The 12,551-nt window shown below is 38.9% G+C and overlaps 1 protein-coding gene across 4 annotated transcripts in view; it reads right to left on the reverse strand.

Annotated features, from left to right (window-relative positions):
• Window positions 1-12,551, reverse strand: part of DOCK11 (dedicator of cytokinesis 11) — a 142,384-nt gene that overhangs the window by 96,574 nt on the left and 33,259 nt on the right. For all 4 annotated transcript variants that reach the window (XM_015563139.1, XM_015563138.1, XM_015563141.1 and 1 more), the window contains 6 exons: window positions 9,772-9,894; window positions 8,241-8,323; window positions 5,033-5,155; window positions 4,653-4,729; window positions 820-1,004; window positions 663-728 (listed from right to left, as the gene is read on the reverse strand). In XM_015563139.1, coding sequence (XP_015418625.1) covers window positions 663-728; window positions 820-1,004; window positions 4,653-4,729; window positions 5,033-5,155; window positions 8,241-8,323; window positions 9,772-9,894 — 657 coding nt within the window. The remainder of the gene's footprint in view (window positions 1-662; window positions 729-819; window positions 1,005-4,652; window positions 4,730-5,032; window positions 5,156-8,240; window positions 8,324-9,771; window positions 9,895-12,551) is intronic.

The following is a 12,551-nucleotide window of genomic DNA, read 5'->3' on the forward strand; positions in this document are numbered from 1 at the left end:
GGCTCAAGCGAGAGAAATGGAGAGCTAGATAAACACTTTGCGATGAGTAAATGTTCCACCTTCTCTTTCAGGCCTCTGATTAATGGGCTAAAGAGCAAAAAGTGAAAACCAGCTATAAAGAGTGAAAATGTAAGAGCACTGTGAAGTCACAGGTCCTTAAGGATTGCCGTATCAGATAATACTGAGATGCTGCTTTTCATAGATCACTAATCCAAGTTTGGAGGCACCATTTGGCCAGTCACAGAGTGGATGTCTATCTCAGATCAAAGCAGTCATGCTGTGCTTCTGTCAGCTCAAAGCCCGGTCAGGTTTCAAAACCAAAGGAGTTTATATTCCCCTGATAGTACCATTATAACTGTCTGGTCAAAGGAGAAAATGACCTTGTTCTTGGGCATCAGAGAACCCGAAAATCAAAGTGGAGCAAAGGCAAAAATCTGGTGTATGAAGCTTACCCATTTTTAAAGATCCTACCTCATTTTGTTATTTCTTAATGTTTAACTAATGCTTATGGTTCATATGTAACAGTAGAAAAGACAGTAGTACATTTATCAATTCAGTACACTTTCTTTTTGACAATGAAACAAAGTAAACTTAGCGTATGGAACTACCAAGCATCAAAATCTCTATCTCTACCGAAAGTGCTGTCAGTATCATAAACAAACCTTTAGAGCTTTGGCATCACTTTCATCCGAATCCCGGAATTCCACGCAGACCGCAATGTTCCTTGCCTAAAATGATTAATCACTCCAAATGAGTCACAGAATGAGAAGATTATAAATAACATTTTATACCCCAAAATGTATAGTTTGCACTGTTTACCTTGGCAAATGTTTTCTGGCTATCGTATTTTAATTGCAAGGGATATACATACAGATGGTTTTTGTAAATGGTAAATGGATAACAATATTTTGTCATTTCTGGAACAAACTCTTCAACCTCCACAGTAATATTTTGACAATTTTTTTCGAAAGGCTTCAGGGGCACATATGAAGAAGTAATACAATCTATAGCCAAAAAGAAATAAACAGATAAAGACAATACAATTTAAAAATCATTGATACATTGCTCCATTTATAAAAATATACATTGATTGTGTTCACAAAGTGATTTTTTTAACTTTGTAATATTTTTTTTCATTTTTTAAAAGTTTTGCGAACACCGGTTTGGCCCGGTGGATAGAGCGTCGGCCTGCAGACTGAGGGGTCCCGGGTTCGATTCCGGTCAAGGGCATGTACCTGGGTTGCGGGCACATCTCCAGTGGGGAGTGTGCAGGAGGCGGCTGATCGATGTTTCTCTCTCATCGATGTTTCTAACTCTCTATCCCTCTCCCTTCCTCTCTGTAAAAAAATCAATAAAATATATTTTTTAAAAAATTTGTTTTATTGCTTAAAGTATTACAAAGAATTTTTTAATTTATTTTAGAGAGAGAAGGAGGGAGGGGGGAGAAAGAGAAAGAAACATGGATGTGAGAGAGAAACATCAATTGGTTGCCTCCTCTATGCACCTCAGGGATCAATCCTGAAACCTGGGTATGTGTGCTGACCGGAAATCAAACCAGTGACCTTCGGTACATGGGATAACGCTCAACCAGCTGAGCCACACCGGCCAGGGCTCAAAGAGTGATTTCAAAAACAGATTTTTCAGTGAGTGACAAAAAGTCATACAACCACTTTAAGAATCCCAAAATAAAAGCTGGAGTAGCCTGATGATGGTTTCAGTGGAACCCTTCAAGCTAGACATGGATTGCTATTTCATTCTCAATGTACAGTAGACTGATTTGCCAAATATAACACATCATAATTTTGACAAATTTAATCTCTACAAAGAAATCCATTACACTTTTCCTCCTGGGGCTTCAATTTCGCTTTCACTGCAAATTTTTATTGGTATCAGGGAAATAACAGTAAATTTATGCCTCCAATTAGCTCATGGCCAGGCACTTTTAAAAAGTTAACTTGGTGCAGGTGCAAATTTTCACCTAAGAAATAATGGAAGCCTTTTGAAACTACAGATTTTATGATGTGTTACCAAAAATAAATGCAATACTCCTGAGCATGAGAAGTGTAGCAGCAGAGTTTACTAGTATTGAAGTAGCCACTGTACTAAAGGTTATTGATATATTTAAAGGCTCTATGACTGCTTGTCCTTACTGCAAACTCATATTGATGGAGAAGGAAGATCCAGCGAGAGTCAGACCTGGGGACACAGTATTTGGGGGGTGGGGGTGTTGGTTTTCTCTGATTATTATAGCAATACTTATAATGAAATATCTGGAGTAAAGGTACACAGACATAAGTGATCATTCCACTACCCAGAGATAACTACTGTTAATATTTTGGCATATTTTCTTCTAGTCTTCTTTCTATGCATGTTTTATATAATAATAATAATAATAATAATAATGATAATAATAATATAGAAACTTTACTATATATGAAGAACTTTATCCTCTTTTGGGGGCATTTTATCTATGTCTTACTTCACAAACTCTTTATAAACATCATTTTTCATGGTTGCATAAAGTTTCATGACATCGTAGTACCAATAATTGCCTTACCCTATCTGACAGTGTTGGACTCTGGTTGTTTCCAATTTTCTCCCAATATAAACAATGCTGCAAAGAAAATCTTTATGCAGAAACTGCCTGCATTTTATATTACTTCTATAGGAAAAATAAACCACTGTACTCTTAGATGTTTTAAAATGTAAATTGCTACTCCCCCACTTATAATCCTTTTGTGACTTTTCATTGCACTTGGAATAAAATCCAATCTTTTTCTGTGTGTTTGTTAATCCTTACCCGAGGACACTTTTCCATTGATTTTTATAGAGAGTGGAAGGGAGGGGGAGAGACAGGGAGAGAGAAACATCGATGTGAGAGAGATACATCAATTGGTTGCTTCCCACATGTGGCCTTGGTCGGGGCACTGGGATCAGCCTGCAATGGAGGTACATGCCCTTGACCGGATTCCAACCTGGGACCCTTCAGTTCGTAGGCTGACACACTCTATCCACTGAGCCAAAATGGCTAGGGCTAAAATCCAATCTTTTAAGAAGTTATCATGGTCTATACAATTCCCTGCATGATGTGACGCCTTTCACTCCTCCTATTTCATCTTATGTCCCCCTTGTTCCCATTACACGCCACACTAGAACCACACTGGCTTCCTTTCTGTTCATATAAACCAAGCTTTTTCCCACTGCAAGGTCTTTTCATATGCAATGCCCACAGTGGGGACTGTAGAGTCCCCACCACTGCATGCTGGTTGGGCCACATGATAGGCCTCCTTTGGCCATCCTTTTTAGAGCAGCCCATCCCAATCACAGACTGAAATTAGTCACTTATTTGTTTTCCTATGAATTGTCTGTCACTCCGGCTAGACTTTAACCGTTTGGCTGCTGACGTATTTTTTCGGACATATGCCAAAACTGCGGCACTAATTGCGCGTGGATGGGAAAAAATGTAAAACACTTTTTATACAATAAACTCACTTGTATTGCTTTGCAACAACAAAAATTAAAAAATACCAATTGTTTACATAAATTTGTTTTAAATAAGAAGAGCGTGATAGCACTCCTTAGCAGTCAAACGGTTAACCTCCATAATTTTAAAGCACTTAGTAGGTATTCAATAAATGTTTACTGAATAAATCCTTATTCAGTGAGTAAATGGATAGGTAGAATCTCAGTTGGAATTCCTTAGTTATGGAGTTCTATGGGTATCTATTGCCAAATTGTGCTCCTAATCATTGATAGGTGATGGTGTTTGGCCAAAACTAAGCCAGCATCAGACGGCTGCACTTTAAACATTTTTTTGTAAGTTTGATAGATGAGCAAAAGCTGTTTTAATTTGCATTAGCGGCATTATTATTAAGATTGAACATTTTCAAATATTTACTAGCCACTTAATTTTATTTCCTGCAAAGTGTCTTTTGTGTCTTCTGTTCATTTTCTCCTGAGATTTTAGGCTCCTATCTGTAGAGAAGAAAAGAAGATCTCCCTTTGATCCCTTAGTTGATGAAAGTTATCCTTGGCAAAAGGCAGCAAAAAGTGACTGGGGCACACTCACAACAGCATATATTATATATGAAATAGCATCTTATACAATCAACTTTCTGTAACTATTCACCATGTGTACGGGGTTGAATTAGTGTCCCACCCTCCCCCCAAATTCATGTCCACCAGAACCTCAGAATGCAACCTTCTTTGTAAACAATGTCTTTGCAAGATGTAATTAATTAAGATGAGGTCATACTAGATTAGGGTGGGCCCTAAATCTAACGACTGGTGTGCTTAGAAGAGGGAAGATGGCCATATGATTGTAGAGGTAGAGAAAGAAGTGATGCAGCTACAAGCTGAGGCTGCCAAGGATTGCCCGGAGCCAGTAGAAGCTAGGAAGAGGCAAGGAATGATTCTTCCTTAGAGCATCAGTGAGAGCATTCAGTGGGAGCATAGACCTGCTGACACCTTGATTTTGACTTCTAGCCTCCAGAACCATGAGAAAAAAAATTTCTGTCATCTTAAGCCACCCAGTTTGTAATACTTTCTTACAGCAGCCCCAGGAAACAAACCTCAAGAAAAATATAGAAAAGGTAAAAATCTAAGATTCAAACATATTCATTAAGGTTTATTCGCAATACATGAGTTCTTACTTGATAAATCCACAGGAACACATTCTACTGTGATGTTTAGCTGCCCAGGAATAATCTGCAATTTGGTCTTCTCTGGCCTAGGTGTAAAATAAGAATATTTTATACTTAAAAATTATGATTACTAAATGGACTGGTTACCATGCATCCAAACTTAAAATGTTGAAGCATTCAGTTTCTCCCATAGAGGGTGGGACAAAAGTAGGTTTATAATTGCTGAGTACACAAAACAGATTATTCTTTTACTATTTATTATTGTATTATTTTCCATGCAAACAACTATAAACCTACTTTTGCCCCATCCTGTATGTGACTCACATTCATCATTTTAAGAAATTAAAATTCTACTATATTGATTTATTGCAGTAATTCCACACACTTACTTCTTGTACTCTGAGAGCAACTTGAGAATGTCTTCATTTGAAAGTTTACTACTGTCTTGTTTATACAAAGGAGAAAATCTCCCGTCCAGGTCCAGAGAGCCTTGAGCATCTTTGAAAATAGGTCTAAATAGCAACAAAAAGGGTTTTTAATTTTTTTTACAGGATTGATAAATAACAAAACTAGAGCTAGTAGTATAAAATTGTGAAACTAGTTTGGAAACTAGTTTGGCAGTTTCTCAGGAACTTAAGCATGCACCATCCCTATGATTCTACAATTCTACCCCTAAGCATATAAGCATATTTATTTCCACATAGTACATGAATGTTCACAGCAGATTTATTTGTTATAGCCCCAAACTGGAAACAATCTAGGTATTAATCAGAGAAGCATCGATCAGACTGTCAAACCTCAGAGGGAAGGTAGGGGAGGGTTGGGGTAAGGAGGAGAGATCAACTAAAGGCTTGTATGCATGCATATAAGCCTAACCAATGGACACGGACAACAGGGGGGTGAGGGCATGAGTAGGGGGGACAAAGGGGGTATAAGGACACATATGTAATACCTTAATCAATAAAGAGAGAAAAAAACGTGACTGGATAAGCAAATTGTGGTATATTCTTACAATGAACTATTACTCAAAATGAACAACTGAAACATACAATAATATGGATGAATTTCAGAAACAGACGGAACAGAAACAACAAAATAAAAGGGTACATATTGCATGATTCCACTTACATGAAGTTCTAGAATAGGTCAAAGTCATCTATAGTGATAATCAGATTGGTGGTTGCCTGGGTAGGGGTGGGATGGCTAATTAGACAGAAAGGTGTGGAAACTTTCTGGAGTGACTGACAAGTTCTCTATTTTAGTTGGGGTGTAGTTACATGACTATATACATTTGTGAAAATTCATCAAGTTGGACATATAAAATGTGTACATTTTCACCAAAGGTAAAGGATATCTCAAAGTTGACAGAACATAAACTAGATCTTTAAGATCAATTTGTATAGTTTATAATATATATGTAGAATTTCCAATATGAATTTGATTATTTCCTCTCCTACCCCTATCCCAGGTTTAAGCAGATATTTTACTGCAAAAAATGGGAACTGATGTACAAGTATCCAACACACTGGAGTAGCTATAGCCAGAAACATAGTTTCCCAGGCAGAGCCTCTGAAGATGTGGTCATAGGCATTAACCACTGTTCTTACTTCTAAGCATACATCCTTTATTTTCAGTAAACAAAGGCTTATCATACATCTTTTAATTACCCCAGCCAAGCCTGTAGAGTGAGTTCCTGCTACTACTGACAACCAAAATAATTTAGGAAGGAGAAATAGCATAATTCCTCATCAGAACTGGGGATCAAAGCTTCTAACTTTGAAGAGTTTAAAATTAATTTTTCTGTTGGCAAAACAGCATGAAGCACCTACTGCTATGGCCTGAAGGGGGCGCAGTGTGCAACAGTGGTCTAGAGTAGGCTTTGAAGTCAGAAGCTATGGGTTCCGATCCCTGCTAACACACATTCTGTGTAAACTTGAGCAGAAACTTTGTTTTACTTTTGTGCCTCAACGTCCTCATCTTTAAGGAGATAACAGTATCCACCTCTTAAGAAAATGTGAACTAATCACTTAGACCACTGCCTTATACAGAGTTAGCACTCAGTAAGTAGAAATAATAACAGCAGCAACAGCAATTGACTTTTCAGGCTGGGCATCACTAAGGATGCTTATGTTTACAAAGTCATATTTCACCTTATATAATGCCTAACTATACTATCCTCCCCTACTCTTTGCCATTCACCTATCCTTGGCTATCATTTTTTAATCATTCTGTAAAACAAGGACAATGTGACTTTTCATCTACCAACATACAATGCATTTTGGGACCTTCCCAAAAATCTAAATGATTATAAATAGTGACAGAAGAGTTCATTAACTTAGAGTCTCCTACTCTTTTGCTACTCCCAGCACACATGGAACATAATTGATTGAATTATTCAGAACATGGTGCCCTTTCCCCAGTTCTAGTGAGTTGTTGTACAGGCTGTACCACAAACAAGCCAATGAACCTGCACTTCAAAGGTGGCATAAGCAAGAAACACATTTTAAGTCATCAATGTATGTAGACTTCCAATATTGGGGGGGGGCATGTAAATCTACCATAGGACGTGGTATAGATCAGCAGTCGCCAACCTTTCGGACCTCATGGGCCACTGGTTGGTGACTGCTGGTATAGATAACACATTTCCAAATAAATACACACACTACCTCTAAAGAGTTTACCGAATTAGTCATTAGAAAGCAAAAACAAAACAAAACAAAACAAAACAAAAAACTATTAATTACAGACTTGCACTTAACTACATTTTTTGCCTTCTCATTTTTGGTATGTTTTCCAGAATTATTCTATGCTAGTTTTTCAAAGCATAAATCCAGTCAACTCTGAAACAGTGCACATACTGTACTTCATTTACAATAATTTCTGGTTTTCTGGAAAAAAATTCCATCTCTTAAGCAAATTAGCTCTTCTTTAAAGCACAATATAATTAAGTGGTGTCAGTGAGATCAGTAATCCAAGCCAAAGAAAATTTCCCAAAAGCGAGACATATGAAGAAATTAAAGGGTCTTTGATGTACAGCAAATTCTAAGACAAAGAATTCTTATATCCTGTTATGGACTGAATATTTGTATCACACACACACCCCAAGTTCATATGTTGAAATCTAATCCCCAAGATGATTATATTAGGAGGTGGTATCTTTGGGGTGATTAGGTCATGAGGGTGGAACCCTCATGAATGGGATTAGTGCCCCTGTAAGAACAGACCAGAGAGCTTGCCTGCCCCCTTTCTGCACTGTGAGGACACAAAACAGTCAGCTGTCTCTAACCTGGAAGAGAATCTCACCAGAACCTGACCATGCTGGCATTCTGATCTTACGACATCCAGCCTCCAGAATTATGAGAAATAAATGCTTGTTGTTTAAGGCATAAACCTTTGGCTTAAACATTTGTTGTTTAAGCAGGTAATTTGTTATAGGACCTAAAAGGACTAGGACACATCCCAGGTGCCCCAAAGCATAACTGGCAAACTATAACTGGTTTGTCAGAAACAAACTGCTGACTGCTGCTAGCAAAAACAACATCCCTCAAGTTCACATATGAGTGTGGTGAGAAGGGTCCGGATTACATATATACACACCTGGCAGCCCAGGCAAAGGGCATTCTGTATTGTCCAAGGCGGCTGCACACTTGCTTGGCTGTTCTGTGCACCTTCTGGGCCGTCTAAGGTCAGAAATAAGAAAATAGGCTCATATTTGTTCAAACTACCAGGGATTCCCCCCAAAATAACGTCCCCAATTTATCTAATATAAAATACCAAAATTTAGAAAAAAATATATTCAAATAGCCACAAATAAAACACAACATGCATCGGCTACACATTTTCCAAGACCAAAGCAGTATTTCTTAAAGGTTTTGTGTTTTTCCATCGACAGATCTATATCAAGATATCTGAAGACAGACAAATAAGATATAGGGCACATTTTGGACCGGACACCCACTGGGAAATTTTTAAGCAGTTTAAACATGTATTTCTTTTCACACAAGAGCAGACAGACACTGGACATTCTTGGAAGAAGTGGATATAGTTGACCTTTTTACTCCCAAGCTAAAAGGCAAGTGACCAAGAGTCAATACAATTAGTTTTGCATGGGCAGGAGCCACTATATGCAGAGGCACTGGGAGATAACAAAGGATATTACCTGCCTATAGAATATCAACGGGCTGTGAAATGCTGGGTACACACTTATCGTGAGGGATAGAGATGCTAGAAGCTGTTATCTATATCGAGACCTTTTTTTTCTTCACAAATTAGTCACATGTGTCCTCAGCATCTTCTACTTCATAAACACTGCTCGAATACACAAGTAAATGCCACACAGAACAGATGGACTCTTCATAAATACTCAGTAGCTGGAGAGCTGCTAATGAACTGTGCCACAAATATATTCCCTCTCTGGGTCACAGTTTTCTCATTTACAAAATGAGAACAGAGGATTCAATCAATAATTTCCCTAAGTTTAGATGTCAGGGTCCAAAAATTTGGATAATTATATGGGTTGTTGACTTTCAATGTTGCCATTTAAATACAAGAAACAGTAAAAATCCCTACCATTTAATATACCAATATTTCATGAAGGATAGATAGGAGGAATGATTACAAAATGGCAAGGGCAAAAATCTTAGAATAAAGAACAGCCCTTTGAATTGAATACATTTAGCTTCATGAACCACTCACTATTTCGTTTTTCTTTTCTCATGTCATCCTCATACAGGAGTAAATTTGAGTACCAACTGGCTTTTGGGAACTACAGAACCGGATCATCTTTACCATCCCACCTCTGATATTCTAGGGCTGGGCTTAAAAAAAAGTGGCTATTGCCAAGGATACAGTGTCAATGAACAGATGTTGCTGAAAAACCTTTAGCTCTTATTTTGATAAGCCAGCAGAAATCAGATTGTCATGTAAACAGAACATAAATGGAAAGGGGAAAAACGTCACGTTCAAGCTTTAGCATGCATACTCACCTAGCCTAATATACAATATTTTCACAGTATACTGCATGCTGAGTGTAAGTTTTTGGGGTGTCATTGACAATCCCATTTAGAATATCAGTAAAAGGCAAGTTCTACATTAAGCTGAAATGTTCACATATGATCTTTATAAATACCTTTGCTGGGTCTGAATTTTTGATGTAGGGTTCTGCACAGTGCGCAATGTTGCCCTGGAGCACCTTTTCAATTCGCGCAACTAGAAGAATTTCAGGATGTGGAATTGTCACTGAGAAAATTCCCTACGGAAAAAATGACATCCATTAGTTTTTATGTAATCTCATACATACAGTTGTTGATTAAGGATTCCATGTAGTGCATTTAGCATAGAATGTTGGTAGTCAACATAGACTCATGTCTGGCATGATGGAAATAGATGACAGTTCCTTTCAAACCATTTCCCAAGATCCCAATGTTCCTTCCAAACGGATTTTCTATTTTGTCACCAATTTCACATCTAGAAGTCTTGAAAGTGCAGGTGGTCACACTTGCTGCTTAGCTTCTTGTGTTTAGCTGTGTTTGCAAAGTGCATTGTTGGATCTCATTAATACAATGTATATTGTTTGGCTTAATCGGCATATGCTAAAATACTGTGCATTTCTCAAATAAAACTGGATAAGTATTTTTATTTTTTGTTAATCTTCACCCAAGGATATTTTTTTCCATTGATTTTTAGAGAGAGTGGAAGGGCGGGGGAGAGACAGAAAGAAAGAAACATCAATGTGAGAGAGACACATCAATTGGTTGCCTCCCACACATGCCCCGATCAGGGCACATGCCCCGATCAGGGCCAGGGATCCAACTTACAACCAAGGTACCTGCTCATGACAGGAATCAAACCTGCGGCCCTTCAGCCCTTGGGCCAATGCTCTATCCACTGAGCCAAACCGGCTAGGGCTGGATAAGCATTTTTAAATGTGGTTGCATGTGACTCCAGAGTAATTCAGTCACAAGTAATACTGACTGCAGCTAAGAGGAAGAAAATACGGTATTGGTCTGTGTAACAGTTTTCAAACTGCATAACGTAAAAACTAAATCATCTTATAGAAAGTATTCCTTTGTGACAGGTAAAGAGCTCTGAGGCTTTCACTGTAAAGGTAGAGGACACAGTATCCAAACCTCATTTTGTTCCTGTGCGCTTTACTTAAGGATACTAAGGTAGATGCAACCAAAGATACAGAAGTTTTCCCTGAATGCATGTGGAACAACCATATAGCCTGTCTAGCTCAGCTCTTTCCAAATATAATGCCTTCCAAACAGCTTGTTAGTTGATTATGTCTGATGTTTAAAGGAGCATCACACAAAGGAATTCAAGTGGAAAAATCCATCATTGGGACTCTACCAAGTTTTGTTTTTCTACTTGGTGTATTACCAACTGTGTTAAGATAGTGCTTTCCAGTTTTCAAAGCATTTCAGACACATTATCTCATTTGTTCCAGATAGAACCCTCTGAGGTAGACAAAGCAGAAAAGAAAAATGAGCGCAAGGCACTAAGTAATTCCTTCCATACTCCAAAAGCTTGTAAGGATCCCAGGTTAATGGCTGATACAGTTTTGAATTCCCAAGCAGCAAGCATGGAATGAAGTGGTTAAAAACTACTCGGAAGCACAATTTCCTGGGCTCAAATTCTGGCTCCACCATTTACGGGGTTTAGGCAAGTCAGATCCTCTCTACGTCTCAGGTTTCTCATTTATGAAATAGGGATGATGATAGTACTAGCTACTGAATCAACGACTCGTATGGATTAAATGAAGTCATGTACCTGGTTATTACTAGAGTGGCCCAAAGCCACTCAAGGTCACAGAATTGGATTTCTACTACTGCCAGGAACATGCTGCTCGAACTGTGGGATGCGGCTGGCAGACTGCCTCAAATGTAATTTCATGCGTACCAATTGTCACGTAACTGTGCTAGATGGTTTTCGTGCATTATCTCAGTCTTCATAAAAACCCTTAAAGCAGGCACTATGGTGTACATAGTTTTAAAAATATATTTTATTGACTTAAGAGAGAAAGGGAGAGAGAGAAAAACATCAATGATGAGAGTCATTGATTGACTGCCTCCTGCACATCTCCTACTGGGGCTAGAGCTTGCAACCTGGGCATGTGCCCTGACCTGGAATCCAACTGTGACTTCCTGGTTCATAGGTCAACACTCAACCACTGAGCCATGCTGGCTGGGTGATAATACATATTTTAAAGATTAAGAAATTGAGGTTTATGCAGCAAGTAAATGGGCAAAAAAGACTGTGGCCAGAGCTTCCAGACTATACAGCCCATGCTATGCTGCCTCTCAACTTCGGGGCCCCTGCAGCCAATGTATCATGCAATGAGGCTGGATGAGAACAGCAATACTGATTACTGCTGTAGCTAACATCCACTGAGTACCTTTAGTTCCCCATTCCCTATACTCTCAGCATTTCCCCACACTGACAACGCCAGTTAGGAGTATTATGATCTGAAATGATTTGACAATTGATAAGAAGAGCAAGCTGCTTTTACTCGTTTATCTGTGATCACTATTACTGCTGCCCCTACTAGCAGCCACGTGGTACTGAGCAAACACAGTGGGCCTGGTCCAGTGTTGAGTGCTCGCCAAGATGGCGTGCCCTGTCTGACCTGCTCAGCAGCCCTGGGACGCAGGTACTAATGTTACCTCCAGTTGACAGATGAGGATGCTGAGGCACAAAGATGCTCACTTTTTAACTGACCAGGATTCCAGTACAGGGGGATACTCCCTGGAGCTGTTCTGCCTTAGGTCCAATTAGCTTCTAGCCTTGCCATCCCCAAAACACAGAAGGATAGCCAGAGAGAGTCCAGGAAGCCCACATAGGCTAGGAGTCTGCCCTTTAGGACAAGGCCTCTGGTCCAGCCCTCCTTTCCCACTAAGGAGATATAGA

Source organism: Myotis davidii, unplaced genomic scaffold (assembly GCF_000327345.1).
Source record: "Myotis davidii unplaced genomic scaffold, ASM32734v1 scaffold798, whole genome shotgun sequence".
Lineage (NCBI taxonomy): Eukaryota > Metazoa > Chordata > Mammalia > Chiroptera > Vespertilionidae > Myotis > Myotis davidii.